This window comes from Sprattus sprattus (genome assembly GCF_963457725.1).
Source record: "Sprattus sprattus genome assembly, chromosome: 2".
NCBI classification, from domain to species: Eukaryota; Metazoa; Chordata; class Actinopteri; order Clupeiformes; family Clupeidae; genus Sprattus; species Sprattus sprattus.
Genome location: NC_137921.1, coordinates 58,150,538 through 58,173,006, shown reverse-complemented (window position 1 = coordinate 58,173,006; position 22,469 = coordinate 58,150,538). Strand labels below are relative to the sequence as shown.

General features: G+C 42.9%; 2 protein-coding genes across 3 annotated transcripts in view; one reads left to right on the top strand and one right to left on the bottom strand.

Moving 5' to 3' along the window:
• The window catches only part of slc44a5b (solute carrier family 44 member 5b), a 36,893-nt gene extending 23,976 nt beyond the window's left edge, over positions 1-12,917 (top strand). The window contains exons 6-23 of one of the 2 annotated variants that reach the window (XM_080832609.1): positions 629-757; positions 1,322-1,382; positions 1,763-1,886; positions 2,880-2,903; positions 4,571-4,654; positions 4,952-5,064; positions 5,348-5,479; positions 5,912-6,011; positions 6,448-6,540; positions 6,677-6,764; positions 7,032-7,294; positions 9,168-9,262; positions 9,368-9,471; positions 9,702-9,775; positions 9,867-9,937; positions 10,082-10,170; positions 10,280-10,364; positions 12,531-12,917. In XM_080832609.1, coding sequence (XP_080688735.1) covers positions 629-757; positions 1,322-1,382; positions 1,763-1,886; positions 2,880-2,903; positions 4,571-4,654; positions 4,952-5,064; positions 5,348-5,479; positions 5,912-6,011; positions 6,448-6,540; positions 6,677-6,764; positions 7,032-7,294; positions 9,168-9,262; positions 9,368-9,471; positions 9,702-9,775; positions 9,867-9,937; positions 10,082-10,170; positions 10,280-10,364; positions 12,531-12,646 — 1,845 coding nt within the window. In that variant the 3' untranslated portion in view covers positions 12,647-12,917. Of the gene's footprint in view, positions 1-628; positions 758-1,321; positions 1,383-1,762; positions 1,887-2,879; positions 2,904-4,570; positions 4,655-4,951; positions 5,065-5,347; positions 5,480-5,911; positions 6,012-6,447; positions 6,541-6,676; positions 6,765-7,031; positions 7,295-9,167; positions 9,263-9,367; positions 9,472-9,701; positions 9,776-9,866; positions 9,938-10,081; positions 10,171-10,279; positions 10,365-10,811; positions 10,948-12,530 lie in introns of those variants that run through there. The other variant, XM_080832608.1, reaches the window with a different exon arrangement.
• Positions 12,918-17,758: 4,841 nt separating this feature from the next.
• LOC308382790 (LIM/homeobox protein Lhx8) lies at positions 17,759-20,849 on the bottom strand (the record flags this gene model as incomplete). The annotated part of the gene is made up of 7 exons (XM_080860314.1): positions 17,759-17,835; positions 18,127-18,337; positions 18,605-18,700; positions 19,304-19,407; positions 19,873-20,093; positions 20,425-20,546; positions 20,772-20,849. 7 exons carry the CDS (start codon positions 20,847-20,849, stop codon positions 17,759-17,761), a joined length of 909 nt encoding a protein of 302 aa, XP_080716440.1.
• Positions 20,850-22,469: the final 1,620 nt, after the last annotated feature.

Here is a 22,469-nt window from a genome sequence, read left to right as displayed (position 1 = left end):
CTGGCCCCCGCACAACATGACACGCATTGTCAGAGTACGACATATATCTTCATATATTATGCAAGCATGGAAGTGAAAGAACATGATAAAGTAACGTTAAAATAGGACATGTGCCGTTTTGAAGTCATGAAGTTCTGAATCATGAATCTGAGTTCTCCATACTTCTAGCTGTTGTCTGTGAGGTACATTCTGGGATGTAATGGCTTGTGTTGTGTTTCTAAATTAGGACATGGCTTAGGGATGTGTGTGCAGTATGCCTCAGCATGTTTGCCATACCGGGGCTAAAAAATGAATAGTGTTTGTAGGGTTACTTTACATATGTGTGATTCATCCTTTTGTCCATCCTGAATTGGCTTGTTTTTGCTCATCGAATCAGTGTAACTGTTTAAGTGACTGTGCTAAACTGTAATCTCTATTACACATAATCAATGGCAATGTTTACTGCCCTATGCCCTATGCATACTAATATCCCAGTGCTTACACACTCTTTTTGCCCTATGCATACTCATATCCCAGTGCTTACACACTCTTTTTGCCCTATGCATACTCATATCCCAGTGCTTACACACTCTTTTTGCCTTTTGTATACTCATATCCCAGTGCTTACACACTCTTTTTGTCTCACCAGCTGTGCGTGTCCAAGTGCCCAGACAGATTTGCCACATACCTTGACATGCAATACAACTACAGATACAACAAGAGCCACTGGGAGTACTATCGGCAGTTTTGCAAGCCGGGCTTTGACAATCCGCGAAAGGTACTTTCTTTTCATCTTCAACACCACCAAACACCATTCTCACCTCTGGAAATATCACAGCTAGATGTTGCGGTGTTCAGAGTTTGGAAATGTTTTCGTGAAATGCTGTGGTGACGATACACAAGGACAGACCAAGTAGGGAATGTCAGGAAGTGTAAGTGTCATTAGCCTGTGTGTAGGATCTGGCACGGGGAGTCCGGCGACACCAACGCCGTCCTATCATTAGCGTCCGGAGGTCGCACGCCGACGTAAACGCTGACGGCCTAGTTCTGCTGAGTCACCACACCTCGGCTCTCTTCCCACATGCCACCACATTTAGATGAGCATACAAGATCTTTTACACACACACACACACACACACACACACACGCACACACACATACGCACGCACATGTCCACAGTGTGTCAGAATCCTTGCCACGTTATCACTCTGGTGACGCTAGGGCTGTGTTGTAATGCTGAAAATCATCAGTCATCCTACTCATCAAAGTCACAGTCTACAGTCATCTTTCTACACTGTGTCTTCAGGACGGCTAATTTTGGTGTCTGTCTCCCCTTCTGCAGTCTGTGGCGCAAGTCTTACGAGATGAGGACTGCCCGTCCATGATTGTGCCAAGCAGGCCTTGTAAGTGTGCCCACAGATGAGTCTTTAACTTTATGAAAGGACAGTGTTTTAAATACCATTTAAAATGTCGCTTTTACCTCACTTCAGTGTTAAGGCTGTAACACTGTAAGTAACTATATCACTTAGGCTTAATGGCAGTCTTACATTTTGTGTGTGGTTCAATTATTCAGCAGCTCTGTTAAAACACTGAAGGTCTGTATTTATTTCACATCTACCTGTAGTTTCAACACTGAAGCTCACTGCATCTTTGTGATGTTGAAGTTACTCAGTCTGGATTCAAAGAAGTAAACACTGCGTTTTTGGACACTCTCTGTGGAATACACCCTTGGTGTGATGTCACAGCCTGAGCCATATCTGACTTCCTCCATTTTGTATTTCAGTCCTACAGAGATGCTTCCCTGACTTCATCACCAGAAATGGCACCTTAACCGTCGCCAACAAAACTGATTTCAAAGACGGCTTAGGTAAAACAAGGAGCGTGACTGATCTTAGAGACGCCGCAAAGTAAGTTCTTTTTTCACCTAGTGTTCAGTACTATATATTTATTTTAGAGGAAGTTGTTTATAAATCCAGGTTAATGCTTTTTCCTTATCAGAGCTGACGAGTATTTATGTAAGAATACAATCAGTCACTAAACCAGGGAACGGTTTGAAATAATCAAAAAAGCTTTCAATTATCTACCCCTAGTCAGAACATATTTGTCTGGGTGACACTTCAGCGGATTATCCTTTGCTGTTAGTAGAGTTTAACACAGCAAACTGTGATGTAAGATATATTACCCAAAAATTAACAGTTTGATCAGCAAGAGTCCATTTTTGAAGGATTCCTGTAACTCCTCTAACTGTGTGAGCGAGGGAGCCTGGGAGTAGAGGAGAGGGGAGACAGTGAGCGACAGGGCAGATTTGACAGTGGCCATTAGAGGGGAAAATGGCCCAGAGGAATGGCAAACACCTCCTCATTCCCAGGAGGCCGTGCAGCTTGCCCGCACAATAAGGCAATACTTTGGCTGACATTTCATACTTGTCCTGAAAACTCTCTCAATTTGTCATGGCATTAGACTGGACTAAATTGTAAAGGTGTGTGTATATCTGTGTGTGTCCGAGTCTGTATATGTGTGTGTGTGTGTGTGTGTGTGTGTGTGTGTGTGTGTGTGTGTGTGTGTGTGTGTGTGTGTGTGTGTGTGTGTGTGTGTGTGTCTGTGAGTCTGTGGGTTTGTGTATGTGTGTGTTTGAGAGATAGAGTGACTGTGAATGAGTGTGTGTTCTAAAGCTAGACTCAATATTGCTTGAGCGAGTGTGACTGTGTGTGTGTGTATGAGTGTGCGTGAGTATGAGTGTGTGAGTGTGTTTGTGTGTGTGTGTGTGTGTGTGTGAATGTTTGTCCTAAAGCTAGACTTCATAATGCTATACTTGAAAGAAAATCAATCGAAAGATGAATGTGAGTTAATGTTGTGGTATTCTAAAGCCACCATCTTAAGTTGATTATCTTTCCATTCAGGGAAGACTGGACAGCTATTTTGGGGTAGGATATTTGGTTTGTGGTTTAGACCAAAGAGACTCTGACATTTTCAGACCTTTAACTTCTTTAATGGAATAATGCATGATTGCATGAATGTGCAGTCCTTAATGCTTTGCTGTGCAAAGGACTTACAGTCACTTTGAGTATGCAAATCAGAGGCAGTAATTACAGCCTACCATTTCATAACCACTGTCTCAATATGTTCTGCCGAGTACCAAACCAAGGACAGCCACTATGCCACAAGAATACAAACAAGGACACTCTAGAATAGAAAAGTTCCCTCCGCAGCAGATGTGATTAAGCTGCTTTGTATGACATGATGTTTTACACAATGAATCAGTTTTGCATTGGCACAGTACGTTCAGAGGGAGGGATGCAATGATGTGAGGAATTGTTTTGATCTCGAAAGTTCTCTATTTCTGTACCGAGTAACAAGCACAATGTCTTCTTTTGTAGCCGAGTAACAGCCATACAGCAAGGATCAGAAAGGTCTCTCCTCATTTTCTAGCCTCCACCCATGACCTTGTCCCAAGCCTCCTGCAGACTAACCCCTCCACCCCCGTATAATTGGCCATCTGCACCGGAGCGCAGAAAAACACAAAAACATACACATACACATACACACTTGCCCTTCATTTAATCTGGGGCTCTTAGAAAACTGTTCAGAGCCTCCGTGTCCACGCCTCCATGTACAGTAGAGCTTGGGTAGTGCTGTGTTGTGTTTTAACCTTTGCATTAACATACTCCGACATACGTAGAGACCTAGTAGTTATATTTTTAACTTCATTGAATGTGGAATAAAATCTGCAACTAATTGCTGAGCCAATTTCACAGATAGTAAGTTAAAGTGACTTTATGTTGAAGCCAATTTATAAAATACATGTTTAAATCAGATCTGTAGCATTGGTCTGGTTGCCTTTTGAGATGCTATGCAGCTGGTCTCAGAAGTAGAAGTGGAGCTCTAGCGTTAGTCAGGCAGCAAATGGACACTGACCGACCAACCGACCCAACACACTTGCAGACTTGCTTTAGAACCAACCCAGGTAGAGGCCGTCCATCTAGCGACCTTTAGAAACGCATTTCACCGATACTCCGGTTCCGATATCTATTACATCTCTTAGTGGAAAAACAGAGTAGAGAGAGATACGAGATGCGCCCTCTTAATCTGTAACCGGGCCCGAAAGAATTGTACAAACGTTATACTTTTTTTGAGTGATGGTTATCGGAACCGAGTATCCAAACACATTCTTATAGCCTTGGCTTTTTGGCCCTCTTCTGTGTACATGCAACAACCCCGCCGTAGTGATTCTGTTCATGTACCCTTGGGTCACCCAAAAGAAAAGCCAAAGGGAGCTGGCTGATCTGTGGCCTGTTTGCTCTGTGTTCCTCTGCATAACCCTCTGTGTGACCGGACATACTGTAGCCGTTAGTAACCGGTAGTTACGAGACACACTCGCTTTCCCTCGACCACTGTGGTAGCACTAACGCTCACCTGTGTTGGTTTGATGATGGAGGCCCTGGATACTGAACGCCTGGCCGTGTGCAGGCAGGCAGTCCGTAAAGAGCCTCCTCATAAACTCTCAGGACTAATTCCGTGTGGCTTTGAGAGAGTGTGTTTGTAAACAGCCTGTGGACGTCGCCGTTTCTGAATCATCCTTGTTCACTTTCAGCGGCATCACTGCCCTGTTGGATGCCAAGGAGGTGGGCATTAAGATCTTTGAGGACTACGCCAGCTCCTGGTACTGGATCCTAATGTAAGTCAAAGCTGAATGTTTGCATGTTCACTGCTGGAGAAAATGTGTGTGTGTGTGTGTGTGTGTGTGTGTGTGTGTGTGTGTGTGTGTGTGTGTGTGAGTGTGTGTGTGTGTGGGTGTGTGGGTGTGTGGGTGTGTGTGTGGGTGTGTGGGTGTGTGTGTGTGTGTGTGTCTGTCTGTGTGTGTCTGTGTGGCTCTATGTCTATTGTGGTTGTATGTTGTATGTGTGTTTATGCCTGGTGGGCGCTCCACCCCGTCACTAAGCCCGTAGCACTGCGTGTTCTCCTGTGTCTGCAGCGGTCTGGTCATAACCATGGTGGTGAGCCTGCTGTTTATCCTGCTGCTGCGGTACACAGCCGGGGTGCTCCTGTGGCTCGTCATCTTCGGGGTCATCGCCGCCGTGGGTTATGGTGAGTGCCGCGCCGGGACTAGGTGGAGCTGGGAGGGCCTTAACGCCTGCGCTGGGGCTGGAAACATTCACTGCCTGACGCTGCCTACACTCATTCATCGCATAGCAGAGAAACCCAGTGATTAATCATTCTTTAATCTCCCCCATGTCTGTCTCTCTCTTCCTCCTTCCCTCTGCTCTCTTCCTCCATCTCTCCTTTTGTCCTTCTTGCTCATTCTATCTCTTCCTCTCTTCCTCCTCTTGCTCTCTCTGTCTACCTTTCTCTCTTTCTTAATCTCTCTCAGGAATCTGGCACTGTTATTGGGAGTTCAGCTTGCTCCAGGGGAAGCCTGATGCTGATGTCACCATCTCAGACATTGGCTTCCAGACAGACTTCAGAGTGTACCTGCAGCTGAGCCAGACCTGGCTAATCTTCAGTAAGAACACCCACCCACACACCCACACACCCACACACCCAAACACACACACACACACACACACACACACACACACACATCTTGCAGGGATGCATAGAATAGATTTACATTGTTTGTAGACCCCATTACTTTTGTCGTCCTCTGACCCTGAAATGGGAATGTAAATCATTACAAATCAATGTACCCGAGTTATGGAGTGGTATTGGCTCACTCTATAATTTTTTCTTGTGTTTCTGTGATCCTTAGATAACAATAATGGCCTCTCTATCTTCCTGTGGTTTTGTTAGATTCATTTGGGGCAAAGGTTTATAAACAGTATTACAGTATTTCAGTATTATAAACAAAAGTGAGTTTGTGTAAGACATGCCTATATGTAAAGTCAAACACGTTTTGTGACAGTTCATTGTAATTAAAAGTTGCATTTTGTTGCAGTGATCTCCCTGGCTGTGATCGAGGCAGTCGTCATAATAGTGCTCATATTCCTGAGGAGGAGAGTGCGTATTGCCATCGCCCTTCTGAAAGAGGGGAGCAAGTGAGTCCACACAGACAGAGCACAACAGAGCAGAGACCAGTCTCAAAGGCTGAGTCCAGTCTCAAAGGCTGATTGGCTCATGAATTTCCATTGAACTGGACAGATACTGCTGCACAGTGTCTCACTCTTTCTCTCTGTCTCTCACTTTCTCTCTATGTTTCTCTCTCTCTCTTTTTATCACTTTTTCTCCTTCATCTCTTTCTCTCTGTCTCACTGTCTCTCTCTACCTCTCTCTCCCTATTTCTCTCTCTCTTTCTCTCTTCCTCCGTCTCCCTCTCTCTATCTTCCTCTCCCTCCCTCCCTTTCTCTCTTTGCCTCTATCCCTCTGTCTCTCCCTCTATCCCTCTCTCTCCCTCTATCCATCTCTCTCCCTCCCTCCTTCTCTCTCTCTCTCTCTCTCTCTCTCTCTCCCTCTCTCCCACGCTCTTGTTCTCAGGGCCATTGGATACATCATGACGGCCCTTTTCTACCCTATCATCACCTTCTTCCTCTTGGCTGTCTGCATTGCCTACTGGGCTGTAACAGCTGTGTATCCTTTTCCCAAATGAAAACAGTTTGTCCTTGGTCTGTACTGCGTACTGAATGGGACCCAGTGTCACGGTCTGAGTGTTATTTATGTCCCCTGTGTTTGAGTCGGAGCTGTCCTTAACTTGAGCTCTAATCAGCTTCTTGGCCTCGTCTGGCGACGCTGTGTACAAGGTCATGTCCACGCAGCCCAAGTGCCAGTATGCTAATCTCACCTGTGACCCAGAGGTAAGCTATGATGTTTCATCCAATCGACTTCATCTCAGTATTTATTTATTGACAAAGTTGAAACTGTGCAGGGGTAGAAAAAAGTGCAGGGTGCAGGGGTAGAAAAACTGTCCACAGTTTCCTTAGATGTGAACATAGATCTTCTTCAGGAAATGTAATAAATTAGATGTGAATCTCACCTTTAAGACACATTGGGAATGTGTACGACCCTCAAATTTCTCATTTTGCTAGAACTGACATTTGTGGCGTTACGTATTTGCGTTTCAGACCTTCAACAAGACCAACGTGACTAAGGTTTGCCCGGGAGCCCAGTGCACGTTCGCCTTCTACGGCGGGGAGAGCGTGTACCACCGCTACATCTTCATCCTGCAGCTGTGCAACCTGCTGATCTTCCTGTGGCTGGTCAACTTCACCATCGCCCTGGGCCAGTGCACCCTGGCCGGGGCCTTCGCCTCCTACTACTGGGCCCTCAAGAAGCCAGGGGACATCCCAGCATGCCCGCTGTTCGCCTCCTTCGGCAGGGCTATAAGGTAGACATCTATGCCAGTGGGAAAACCAGGCACATGGGCTTGTCTATAGTGTTTCCACATTAACATCTTCAATAACCCCGTACGTTTTTGGCCCAGACAAACTGGCATGTTTTCTATGTATCGTATATAAGGTACTTTAGTGTGGTGAAATATAGCTCAGTGTCAGCTGTGTGGTTTCCTGTCTAGCCTCAGTGTTTCACTGCAGAGGACGATTCCACACAACACAAAGGTCATACAGTGCCACTGGAAAGTATGTCAACCCCTTGAGCACTTAAGCGTTTTCTGTTGTTTTACCATGATTTTTCATTTTTTTATCACCAATTTTCCTTAGATGAAATGTCAGGTTTATGTTTATCATTTGCATGTACTTGTTAAGAGGAAATTGTTTGAGTAGCCGAAAAACTACATGAAACATGGAATTAGTCCATTTCAAAAGTAAGTGAACCCCCAGCTGAATTGATAAAGTCAAGCAGGTAACAGATTCAGTGAAACTTATTTGGGTGATTAATTAGTCAATTGAGCAAACCGATCATCTGAGACATCCTTAGGGAAAGGTTTGGGCAACACAGATTAAAAGAGAGAGGAAACCAACCAAACTACTGTAGTGCCAAGGTGTACCCACACAGATCAACAATGCCGAAAGGAAACGAGATATCCGAGAACATCAGGAAAAAGGTTCTGACAGCCCATCAGTCTTGGGAAAGCTATAAGACCATCTCCAAAAGATTCCAGCTCCATCCATCCATCCAAGACAAATCATTTTGAAATGGAGGGCATTCAACATGACCGCATCTCTGCCTAGAAGTGGACGCCCATCAAGACCATCACCAAGAAGCACCAGAAGAAGAATAAATCAGGTAAAAGTCAACCCACACATAACCTCTAAAGAGTTTCGGACCTCTCTGGCAGCATCTGGGGTAAATGTACATGGGTCTACAATCAGACGAAAATTGTTGGTTTTGATCGTGACAAAATAATTCTATCTCGGACTCATCTGTCCAAAGAAGGGACTTCCAAAAGGCCTTTGGTTTATCCAAGTGCTCTCGGGCAAAGTTGAAACTGGCAGTTTTGTTCTTTCTTGAGAGCAGAGGCTTCCTTCTAGCAACCCGATCATGAAAGTCATGTCTATTCAATTTTCGTCTGATTGTAGACCCATGTACATTTACCCCAGATGCTGCCAGAGAGGTCTGAAACTCGTTAGAGGTGATGTGTGGGTTGACTTTTACCTGATTTATTCTTCTTCTGATGCTTCTTGGTGATGGTTTTGATGGGCGTCCACTTCTAGGCAGAGATGCGGTCATGTTGAATGCCCTCCATTTCTAAATTATTTGTCTTGGATGGATGGATGGAGCTGGAATCTTTTGGAGATGGTCTTATAGCTTTCCCAAGACTGATTGGCTGTCAGAACCTTCTTCCTGATGTTCTCGGATATCTCGTTTCCTTTCGGCATTGTTGATCTGTGTGGGTACACCTTGGCACTACAGTAGTTTGGTTGGTTTCCTCTCTCTTTTAATCTGTGTTGCCCAAACCTTTCCCTAAGGATGTCTCAGATGATCGGTTTGCTTAATTGACTAATTAAGCACCCAAATAAGTTTCACTGAATCTGTTACCTGCTTGACTTTACCAATTCAGCTGGGGGTTCACTTACTTTTGAAATGGACTAATTCCATGTTTCATGTAGTCTTTTGGCTACTCAAACAATTCCCTCTAAAAAAAGTACAGGCAAATGATAAACATAAACCTGACATTCCTTCTATGGAAAATTGGTGATGAAAAAAATGAAAAATCATGGTAAAACAACAGAAAACTCCTAAGTGGTCAAGGGGTTCACATACTTTAAAGTGGCACTGTATGTTTGACCTCTCACCTGCAGGTATCACACGGGCTCCCTGGCGTTCGGCGCCCTCATCCTCTCCATCGTCCAGTTCTTCCGCATCATCCTGGAATACCTGGATCACAAACTCAAAGGTACGGGACGTTCCAAGGACAACACACCCCTGTTCCTCTCACCACTCTCATCATGTCTGTCTCTGATACAAGTTCTCTGCTAATCCCCCCCCCCACCCCCACCAGGTGCTCAGAATGCCTTTGCTCGCTTCCTGCTGTGCTGTCTCAAGTGCTGTTTCTGGTGCCTGGAGCACTTCATTAAGTTCATGAACAGAAACGCCTACATCATGGTAAGTGTCACTTCAAACTCTGCTTCGGCACCATGGGGTGTACCTCCCACATGTTGTACACATAGCACATGGACACTGGAGGAAGATAGTAGTGTACAATTTCATTACAAATGACCAATACCATGTTTTAGCCTGTAGTTTGAGGATTTATTTCTATGTTTAAATATTGATATGAGCCCCGTAGAAACGTGTTTGCAATTGAACTTACTGAATTGAATCTCCTCCTCTAGATTGCAATATATGGTAAAAGCTTCTGCACCTCTGCGAGGGAAGCCTTCTTCCTCCTGATGAGGAATGTGGTGAGGTGAGATAAAGGCTGCTTCTCAGAGCCTCGGGCTGTGTCTGTGTGTCTGAGTGAGGCTGGTGTGTTTAACGTCTCTCCTCTCGTTCCTTAGAGTGGCAGTGTTGGATAAGGTGACAGACTTCCTACTGTTCCTTGGGAAATTACTCATTTCAGGGAGTGTGGGTGAGTTGCATATATTGTATATATGGTTCTGTTAAGTTAGCTTTTTTGAGAATGGATGTGACCACAGGACATGGATAAAAGACCATATTCTGTTCCATTTTAAAAACTCATTGTCAGCTCACTGGTTTTCATAATATTTTGTAGGTGTATTGGCTTTCTTCTTCTTCACTCGCAAGATTCCAGTCATCCAGGAAGAAGTGCCATCATTGAATTATTATTGGGTACCTCTGCTGGTAAGTCGTTGAACTGCACTGAGTTCACTGCTTCTAGGGGGGGCTTCAAGGTGATCCAGATCTGTTTTTAATCTTTTGTTAATGACATTTTCTCTTCTGTGGTACACAGACTGTGATATTTGGATCATACCTGGTAGCGCATGGCTTCTTTAACGTCTACGCCATGTGTGTGGATACACTCTTCCTCTGTTTCTGTGAGTATTTTATTTATGGCAGCTTTAACCTCCTCAGACACACTGATGTATAAACACTCTGGAAACACTCCCTCTTTCTCTCTCCTCTGATTTCTCTGGTTTGACTATCTGCTATTGTGCTTCTCTGGGCTGGATTTGATCAGTTTCTGCAGCTATGCATGATTTGGCTGATGTAACCAATTTTTTTTCCACTTAATGAAACTAAAGTACTCTTCCTGCTTGACCCTCTTAAACTTGAAGCTAACTGATTTCTCACATTTCCCTCCTTCTCCTTTGCCCTTCTGTTTCCCCCCTTCTTTTGTTCTCCGCCTCTCTGCTATCTCTCCTCCTTCTCTCTCTTCCTCTTTCTCTCTCTCTCTCTCTTCCTGCTTACTGGCGACATGCCCCTGCTGCCCTGTTCTCCTCCTCCTCCTCCTCTTCCTCCTCTGCTGGCCGGTTCTCCACCAGGCGAAGACTTGGAGCGGAACGACGGCTCTCCCGGCAAGCCTTACTTCATGTCCCCCAGTTTGCACAAAATCCTGCGGAGGGCTGACCAGGCCGGCAAGCAGTACTCTGGGTCCTGAGGGCCCGCGGAATAGACCAGGGGCCGCCCAGCTGCCCATGTGCTGGACAGTAAAGCATGCTAGACTAGTGGCTTTATGTGACTTGTAGTCCGGGGGGGGTCCACACAGGGGTGGGGACAGCCCTCACCTCCTCCATGGCCCCCGTCAGTGGCTGTTATCAAGCAGGGGGCTTTCAGTTCTCCTCCCTCCCTGCCCCAGTAGCCATGGCACTGACCTCTGACTTCCTGCCTTCTGTCGCCTGTACTCTGCTTCTCTCTGCCTCCTCTTCATCCTCCTCATCGCTGCCTTAGCCATCAAGCAACAGCGACGCCTCCCAGAACATGGCACCGCAGTGCAGTCTACAGCATTGTGTATCTGGATAGGCCATCGTAGCGTAGGGAGCGCCCAGGTCTTTATTTTCAGAGTCATTTGAGAAGAAGAGCAGTGGACTCTAAGATTGTCTAGCCTAGCTACTTCATAAAGCAGTCACCATGCAGTCACCGCTGATCACCTCCGCTCTGGCTTGCGTCTGATACACCATTGCTTAGGGGTTTTGTTTTTCTTCTGCAGTACACACTTTGTATATTTGTTTCCAGACTTTGTAAATGACTCTGCAGTGTTGCTTACAGTACAGAATGTGGCTCTTTCTCACTCACCCACAGAAGTGGGGCTGGATTAACGGAACTGGCACTTGGTGCTGCTGCCCACGTCTGTCTCCCTCCCTCATAAACACGTTCTCTTTCACTTACATCCTCACCGCTCCAAACTTTCCAAATGCCTGGAGCTTCACTCTAGCACACACAAACACACAAATACTCACACAAATACACACACAAATACACACACACACACACACACACACACACACACACAGACACACACACACACACACACACACACACACACACACACACATACTATACATACACACACACTGGGTTCACACACACACACACACACACCTGAAGGCAAAATGTCAGGGAACCAACAGATTGATTCCTGTCGTTCGATCTTGAGAAGGGGATTTTCTAATCGAGCCTGTGCATTTTTCAGGAACTCTTGATGGCAGTCTCTGGTACATGTGCCTAGTTTAAACTGAGTACTTACTGTTTTTGTGTTACTCTTTTTCTTTTTAAACTCTTTTTCAAATACAATTTATATAAGGATGTAAAAGCCATTTTTGGTAATTTTGTATTACGTGGGAGAGGGACAGTGCTGCCTTTTTATAGGTGATACATCTGTTTTTGGGGAGGGGAGTGCATAAATGTTTTCTATGAGAAACCTTTTACATAAAATCAATCTATCCGTGACAATGTGATTTTTCCCTCTAAATAAATTTGAATGTTTCAAACAAGATGCACTTATTTTCTGCAAACCCTTGCCTTGCCTGACATTTCCCTTTGTCTTCCATCAAATATATTGCATTTTCTGAATCATTGCACCCTTGGTATGTTGACAAACAATTTATCCTAGACTAACCCACTCACAAACACTGGCTGAGTTGTTTTACAAAATAACAAGCCATCATGATCTCCTACAGAGGCTCACTGTCACCTCCATGTGGTGACTCTGCTCATTACAAGAGTTTCTGGCGGTTCTGACGACTTTTCTCTCCTGTTCTCAGTGGTCGACCTGGAGAGGAACAACGGTTCAGCGGCTAGACCGTACTACATGAGCAGCGAGCTGAGGAGCATCCTCAACAAGAAGAATGTCAAGAGTCGGCCTGGCAAGAAGAAGTAATGCCGTCCATCTGGGGAAAAAGAGGAGAGAAGGCCCTGAAACCTCAACCACAGATCTGTGGCACGGCACTGCCACACACAGGAGCTGAGCTACACTTAAACGTGTTTTTGCAAAACATAGACGTGTACGGTGAGGAAATGAAGGAAGAGGACCCCAGATAAGGTGGGGAGGAGTTTATAAACTGTTGATATTCCAAGGGAATTCCTCTAAAAACAAACCAGCAACGGAACAAAAAGTAGAATCCTCGTTATCTACAAAGGGAACGAACTGAAAGGGAAAACTATTGACAGTCTGTCAAGTAGGCTACGCATTTGTAAATACATGTGTTTTTATATATACTATATAAACATCGGGGATGTACACGTACACATCACTGATACCTTTTTTGTATAAAGTACTTTTCAGTTATATTTTTTTCATGCAGTTCTCTTAGTTACAGACTAAGTTGTGCGATTTTCTCTGGTATTCAAACAGTGTTGCTCTTTTTGTGCATTTTGAGCGTAATGTATTTTGTAAAATGCCGTAACTGGTCCACTAGATGGAGCTGTAGAACAAATATACAAAATATTGAATGCATGACTGAACTGAAGGTCTATGTGTGTGAGTGCGTGTGTAAGTGTAAAAAGGATTTATGTATACATAGATTCTGAGACGTGAGCTGATTGTGCATTGGTACGATGTTAATCAGCCCCAGCACACAAGTCTCCCATCCAGTTTATTTCACTTACAGTAGGTGGAGTGCTCCTTGTCCTCTCATATTGAGATTATTACCTTGGGATATTGCCTTTACAAAATCTCTTCTACTTCTCCCCCCGACCAATTCGATAATTGAAGCCCTGTTAAGTATATCTTTGTCATAAGGGCTGTTACGTAAATTACTACTTTCTATTACTTTCTGCCATGCAGAGATGGAGACTAGTTAAGCACTCTATCCATACCTTTCTTGTGTGCCTCTTTCTTAATCAGTGAGTGTACTATAGACGGAATTAACTAGTAATTGAGCAGGCTTTGGCCCATTATGAAGTTGCTTTGCATTGTTTCTTATAACGTATGAAACCAGAATTACATACCTTATGCCACAAAAGATTTCAGAGTATTTATGATTATTTTGGCGTGTCCTTCTGCAGTTGACCAGTTTTGATGCCCATGCTGATACAGTACCATGGGTTCATCCATCAGTCCAGGCACGGGTCCCACGCGACCCCCTGACACTTCTGACTCACCTGTCACTAAGACTGTAGTGAGAGTGCAAGGGGGGGTGGGGGGATGGGGGGGGGGTCTGTAACACCCACCAACGTAATAACTTCCCACCAACGTAATAACCCTGCCAACGTAATAAAAAAGTGTGCATTTCAGACGTAATAGCCCGGCCAACGTAATAATTTCCTGCCAACGTAATAATTCTTGCCTCCTGCCAACGTAATACACAGCTTCCTGCCAGCGTAATACTTATTACGTTGGCAGGAAATTATTACGTTGGTGGGAAGTGTAACACCCACCAACGTAATAACTTCCCACCAACGTAAAAATCCTGCCAACGTTATAAAAAAAAGTGTGCATTTCAGATGTTATGGTCCGGCCAAGCTTGAGAAGTCTTATATTTTGTTACATTTTGTCCCACCAATGTAATACATTTGATCATCAATAGATTCCACTGGGTAGTAAGTTTTTATTTGTATTGAAGGGGCAAAGACATGTCAGGATTCTCATCTCTTATCTGACACATTTAACCATACAGATATATGCCTCTTTTCCACTGTTTTCTGGTAGGCCTTCGATTGTGCAGGCAAAATGAGCGTTTGTGCACAAACCGCCTTTAAGATAGCCTATTTAACTTTGTGACCTTAATTGACCATAGGCTACTCAGCACCCCCTCAACATCCAAATGACTCGAAAATGGTTGGAATCGTTTGTGCTTCGTTTGTGCACGATTGTGCAGGCAAAATTAACGTTTGTGCACAAACCGTTTTTATATAATTTAACTTTTAATTTTTTGGAAGTAGGCCCGTCAACATCCAAATGACTCAAAAATGCTTGGAATTGTTTGTGCATGTGTGTGTGGGTAAAATTAACGTTTGTGCACAAACCATTTGTATGTCACTTTGTTTGGTTTTGTCATTTTATTTATGTTAAGTCCTAAAAGTTAAATATCTTAAAGACGGTTTGTGCACAAACGCTCATTTTGCCTGCACAATCGTGCACAAACGACGCACAAACGAATCAAAATACTTTTATTCATTAACTGGGCCCTGTTTCTCGACAGGTTAGTTGCTAACTAAGTAGCAACTTAGTAAGTTGCCAATGGGACATTGCATTGCAGCCAAGTAAGTTGCTAACTTAGTTAGCAACTAACCTGTCGAGAAACAGGGCCCTGAATTAGGGTTGCATTTGCATGTAGACTTTGTTGCCAACTAAGTTAACTTTGTTGCCATCACTATTTCTTTGTATTATTGTTCAAAACTGTATAATTAAATGTGTCAGACAAGAGATGAGAATGTCATTGGGAACAAAGTCTTCAATACAAATAAGAGCTTACTGCCCAGTGGAATCTATTAAGCAAATTATCAAATGTATTACATTGGTGGGACAAAATGTAACAAAATGTAAGACTTCTCAAGCTTGGTCAAGCTATTACATCTGAAATGCACACGTTTTTATTATGTTGGCAGGGTTATTAGGTTGGTGGGAAGTTATTACATTGGTGGGTGTTACACTTCCCACCAACGTAATAATTTCCTGCCAATGTAATACTTATTACGTTGGCAGGAAGCTGTGTATTACGTTGGCAGGAGGCAAGAATTATTACGTTGGCAGGAAATTATCACGTTGGCCGGGCTATTACGTCTAAAATGCACACTTTTTTATTACGTTGGCAGGGTTATTACGTTGGTGGGAAGTTATTACGTTGGTGGGTGTTACACTTCCCACCAACGTAATCATTTCCTGCCAATGTAATACTTATTACGTTGGCAGGAAGCTGTGTATTACGTTGGCAGGAGGCAAGAATTATTACGTTGGCAGGAAATGATTACGTTGGCCGGGCTATTACGTCTAAAATGCACACTTTTTTATTACGTTGGCAGGGTTATTACGTTGGTGGGAAGTTATTACGTTGGTGGGTGTTACAGGGGTCACATCTTGAGCATGTGTGCCCTTCACGTGTACCTGTGTTGTCCATACCAAGAACTGTGTCTGTGCCAAAGTTCTGGGAACAGGGGGCTGATTTAATTTCTTACATTTACATTTGAGCCAAATAATGATAATATTTTGTTGTTGTCATTGTTTTTAAATAAAAGCTGCATTATAACATGTATGATGTGTCTGTCTTTTGATTGCCTCCACTGTTAATCTAAACACATTTGAAAATGTAATGAGAGCTGAAAAATTAAGTAAAATCAGAGTACTAGAAATGAGAAATGATCAAATATCCAAAGCAGAGCTGTTGTATTCAGCATCAGTCTGTGAATAGCTTATGTGCAACGGGTTGTGTGCCATATGTATAATATTTGTTGTTCGTCATGCCTTGCCCCACCCATCTTTCTCATGAATTCTTTCAGCTCACCACAGACAGCAAGTAGACACAAGTCAGACAGGTTTAAGCTACTGCTGAGCTGAGGATGGTGTCAACATCTGCAAACCAGTGAAAAGGATTCAAATCACAAAAATGTACCACTTGCTAAATTATGCAAGAATAACATGCTGTCTCTTCCCTCCCTCATATTTTTTTCAGATTTAAAGAGAGGCCACTGAACATCACTGTATAAACTGTCTGGTATCCTTTTTGAGCACCATGACCATTTTACGCTGTAAACGAGCCACAGTTTCACCAATAACCTGTGAAACGTAAAAGGAAGATTACACTGAACTGTAGTTAAACAAATAACTGCAATGGCAGAGCCAAGCTGGATGAGGGAGATCTTATTTCCCCCTGCTGATAGATACTTAAGTGAGGCAAAGCTGTTCTGCATTGTATTTGGTTGAAATTCCATTCTTCTTACTTCTGATATTACATACTTCTTCATTTTCAGCAGTACTAGCCGCTTTTTCTTGCCGCTAATCTGCAGCCTGCAATTACTCATTCTTAAATACTGTGTAAGTGTGTTGCTCTGCAAAATGTTATGTCCTTTGATCTTACATTCTTATTCCTTCATCTACATGTGAAAGACAATGGTGTGGTATGATTTAATCCATTTTTGGTAAAATATTTATAATTTCATAGCCTCTTTGAAGTGGTAGAACAGCCAAAAGATTACACTTTAACAGCGTTTTGTATCCTTTTACATTTATTTAAAAAAATGACAGTAAAGAACAGGAAATAAATAGAACATAAATAATTCATATGGACAATATACAGAAAAAACAACATTTTATAGCACAACATTCATAGTCAAATAACAGCAGCGTTCATGTTTTAGTGAACTGGCAAACATCTTCCATATCTAAGCAATGCAATGCTGTAATGTCAAAATAGTGTCTGGTATCATCATACTGATGATATATTATGTTCTTATATAACTTTAACCATTTGCTGGCTGCATGTACAAACAAGCCATTATTATTATTTAACCACATGTAACAGTATATGGCAGGATTTAGCATTAATCTCAAACGCATAGGGTAATCATCACTATTTTACATTAAGGGTGGGGCACTCAAACTTTATATTTCAACCATTGTAATTAACCACATTTCAGTTCCTGTATACAATCAAAGCCAACCATGGAGGTAGTAACGCCAGTTCACCCTTTAAATGATCAGCTGTCACCTAAATGATCACGTACAGAACCAAATGGCATCGTTAACAGCCCAGATAGGATTTGTGAGCCAAAAAGTCTACGCAGAAATAGACTCCAAATTGTGCAATTTCATGCTGTTGGAGGAAGGATACCTCACTCTAAGAGTTAGACCCAAACCTTCCCCCAAAACCCAAACCTTTCCGTACTGATGACTTGCACTATAAAGAAGATAATGCAACAATATACTTACTGTACAACCTGGGTAGTTGATGTATAAATCAATAAGCATTTCCATAGTGAACAAGGGCCAGAGTTTCAGTCCCGGGCTTATTTGCCCATTAGTGGCAAAGAAGATGTTGGAAAAAGAGCGTGAGGCTCAGGCATGAGTCACTGGAAGCGGCATTCCTGGATGTGTTAGCAGTGACTGGTAAATCACGGATGATGGCGAATGGACTGCAGGGGAACACATAGATTCAATCGTGTTAATTAAAGTCCACCTAAACTTCACCAGCCGCTCCTTGACACTCATCCGTGTAAATATACTGCTCTCAAAAACATAATCAAGCTTACGACCTGTTCTGGATTTAATGACATCTATATGAGGTTTCAAGGGATCCCCCATTCTGTACTTTAAATTGCTGTAAATCGATGCATCTAGTGAATTGATAAATGTACATATAAATACCAAACTGATGAATGGATGTATAAATGGAGAGGTAAATGTATATGTAGGTATAGACTCACCGTCGATGTAGGAGTGCAGTGCGGAGAGCATGGAGCCCTCAGGCTCGTAGGCCGAGTACTGTAGCTCCTCCACCACGGGCTGGGGCAGGCGGAAAGGCTGCAGGGAGGAGAGGGGAGGCACAGACGAGGAGGAAGAGGAGGACGACGACGACGAAGGGTGAGACGGACTGATGTGCTTCTTGTGCCGTGCCCTGCAGTTCTGAAACCATACCTGGAGAAGAGCAGCAGCGAGCTATGCTGTAAGCTGTGGCACTTTACAAAGAATACACCACCTTACAATTCTACTACTCTATATATATATTATTCTATACTATTCTATATATATATTATATTCCTTTGTTCTATTTTATTCTGTACTTGTCTACAGTTTCCCTACAAAATGTAAATTTAAAAACGTTGTAACGCTACAAAGAGTAAGCCTTCAATCAGAACAAACTGCTCACTCACGCACAGAGGCTGGAGTTGTAGAAAGACTCACCTGAATCACCCTTCTGCTGAGCCCAGTTTGTTCTGCTAACTTCTGGAGTGTCTGGGCGTCTGGATTATTGTCTTGAGCAAACTGGGCTTGCATTACCTGTCCATCAAAGAAAGACCAGACACTGCTTTTCATAAAGACTGGAATCTAATAAACTAAATGTGATATGCTGAGGGATGTTGGGCTTCTGCTTCTGAAGCTACTTTAGTGTAAAACACTTAATGAACTCTTTTACTTACACCGTGCTACCAAATACTGTAGGTTACAACGCCACTACTCTAAAAGAACTACAGGTCCCAAGACCACTATTACTAACGCAATAGATCAACACCATAAGGCTGTGCAGATCCCTCACTGGGATATAGTGAAAAAAATTAAAAATGGCCACCATTTTGTAGCTTTGTACCAAAAATAATGTTCTTTTACATTAATGACCATTTCCCCCCTCCCTCCCTAATCAGAGCTCCCTGACCAGACGTTGACCAGACCAGTATCATCTCCTGATGATCACACGCTATGTTCCCCATAACAGTTAATATTTATCTTCCCTTTCTTTGTGCATCTCTTTCATTCATCAATGTCTCTTCATGCTCATGTCTTTTATGAATTTGTTTGTACATACACATATGTGTACAATATAAAAACAAAACTCAGGGCCGGTGATTAAAACGGTGGGAATCTCTGCTGATGTTGTTACAGTACCTGCAGCTGGTTTGCCGTGAAGCTCGTGCGGGCCCTCTTTGATGGCTTCGGGTGATTCACTTCTTGTTCTGTAGGCATGGCTCCCTCCACACTGACCATGTTTCCTATTATCAAAGTAAGAGCAACAAAACCAGTCAGTGGGTACAGTATCTGATGCGGAAGATCAGATACGCTGTGCACAAATGTCTCAGCTTCACGCTTAGAATCTGTTGAGGCTTGCCCTACGTGTAACATTTACAACCATCCAAAAACATGACCTGCCAAATACCTGTGGTGTGTGCAACTGCAGCATTCTAAATACTTACTGTAACAGCAGCGCACATTAACCACTGTTCAGTCAAGGCTCTTGCTTAGTTACATTCACCTTTATCAGTGGAGAGCTGAAAAAGTATTTGCACCAAGACGCTTTACAGATTCAAAGACGGCATCCAAGGCAATGTCAAACTACTCTGTAGAGAACGGAGTTAAACAGCATTGCCAAACAGATGTATCACTGACACACAAAATACCTCCCCTGACTGAGAGCTTAGTAGAAAAGTGCATTTCCAGGGTAGGCGGTTCCTCCTCACCCTTCTCCACGGCGTGCTTGAGGTTGTCCAGCATGCAGTCGTAATGCACCCGGCAAAGCACCTTCTCCTCCACCAGGGCAAACTCCTCGCCCGTGGACAGCTGCCTCTTGCAGGAGAAGCAGGCGAAGCAGGCCAGGTGGTAGACGTTCCCTTTGGCTCGCCGCACCCAGTCCGTGGAATGGATGCTCCGACCACAGCACGCACACCAGGTCCTGTATCTCCTGCGTAATTATGGCACAAGATTTAAGAGCTGATGGACTACAGTGGGACATTTAGCCTCAGAATGAAATCAAATTTCATGTGCCTGCATTCAGGAAAAAATAATCTGACATACCATAAGAAGACTCCATTATGTTTGCAGCACATAATCTTAATAAAGTGTCAAACATGGGCCTGTTGTGTATTTATGAGATTGAGGTTTTTGAGTATAACAGCTGCTTAACATAATAATACAATGGCATTGAATTTACATTGTTGTCAAAATATATCTATTCAAAAATAAACATAGTCCGTGGCCTTAAGACAACGCTGAGATATATTACAATAACCTACCTGAAATAATCCACTTTGCAAAACACCTCCTTTTCTTTGATATAGCAGCTCGTGTGCCCGCCAAGCGAAGTCTGGCACACGCTGCACGACAGACAGCTCACATGCCAGCACAAGTCGTTCACCTAGATTTAACAGTGATAGGACCTTAGAACAGAGATCAACCATTCAAATGTAACCACTTTAAAATAAATGTATGTATATTATCTTATCAGTTATACATGTCAAGCAACTTAATTTTTAGGTGGACAAGCTACTTAGCAAGCTAATAAGCAAGTCTGGCAATAAATAGCGAACTTAATATTGTTTCGAGGCGAAAAATCACTGAGCAAGTACGTATCCTTGTATACCTTGAGCAAGTATTTATCCCCAATTTCCTCTCGACAGTTAGCGCAAACCGCTTTCCCCAAACGACTCGGAGATGCCATTCCCTTCGGTGAAGCGGAGGGGGACGACAGAGAACTTGAGTCAACGTCCAAAACTTCTTCTGGTATTCCCTGAAAAAATAAAAAAACTTTTATTCTCCGTTGAGTTTTATCTAAACTTCCAGCAAATTATAGCGCTAACTACAGGCAGTTGTATCCAGTGAAAGCTACGTTTATAACGACACAACTTATGTGCGTGTCTTGTCCGAAATCAGGCGCACCTGCCCAGAATGAATACAGTACTTGTCCAAATTTGTCGTGTACTCTTGCAGGAGTTTGTATTTACCAGTCGGCTTTCCCTACGTCTGTTTAGACACCTGCCCAGTTGCTCGGCGTCTCCTTCACAGTCTCCGCACATGACGAGCTAGACAACTGACTAAAATTCACTCTGCAGTCAAGTAGCCAGTGGCAGCCTTTAAATCTCTACGCTCCAACCCATAAATATGACCCACTTGTACGTTCACCATGACAACCTGGGCGATTATTAAAATAGCATTTGAAAAGGACAGAGTCTAGTCTTTACCTACAAAAACAGCAAACTCTCAACGTAACAGTTATCCATGCCGTATTACACTCTTAAGATCTGCATTAAGGATTCGGAAACGCTTAACACAATGCGTTGCCCCCAAACATATCAATTTCGCGTGCCAATCAAAACTAGTGAAGAGTCTCTGGGAAAAGAGAATTGATTTATTTAATTACAGCAATTACAAGCCAAAGTTTATCACAAATCTCTGCCCTGGGCAACCTAAAGGTGAAGAGGTCTCATTAACTACTTGAGTTTTAATTGCTGAACGTTCGAGGACAAAATGAGGACGGATGCTTCTTTGTAGCCAGCAATTTTAGCAACATTTTTAAAACACAGGTCACACCTAATTTCGAATTTTTCTTTCATCAGATGGTCAGGGCAAAATATACAGCAATGAATGCTATTTTTGTGGAGTTTTTTGGGTGCTGAAATGTCATGCTATGCACATTTTTTTAAAGTAAGGCATTATTGTAGGCTCAGATTTGAGATGCTGGTTGTTGCCTACATTAAGCCTATAATGGCAACTGACTGATTTAAAACAGAACATAAATTGTTGAACTCATTACTAAAAGTAAATAAGAAAGAAATGAAGAAGGGCAGGAGGAAATTAAATAAATTGGGTTAAGTTAAGCAGAAACTAACTTTTATTATATGAATCAATCTCATTTTGGATCGTATTGAAGCAAAGCTTCAGGCCTACATCTTAACAAAGCATGTAGCCCAGTGGAAGTATACATACGTAGTATGAAAGCAGTCAAACAAACATTAAGGCAAAACATATAGCAGTGGTTCAAATCACACATATCGCGCGAATTGAAATTAAGTTACATTTTATACAATTTCAGGCAATTTATCAAAATAAGTTATCCAATGATGAAGTTCCATTGTAAGCCCACAAAAGATATCTGGCAAGAGTCATGAAAAATTCCGATGATGCGATTGTAAGAATTGTGTGTAGGGTTTGCTAAATGTTAACAAAACGCAATCCTTATTTTAAATGAAGTTTCATAATTCTCCCATCTAGACTGTTTACGCATGTTTGGATATCGTACATCTATTGTTATACGTCTATGCTACAGTAAGGAATTATATTC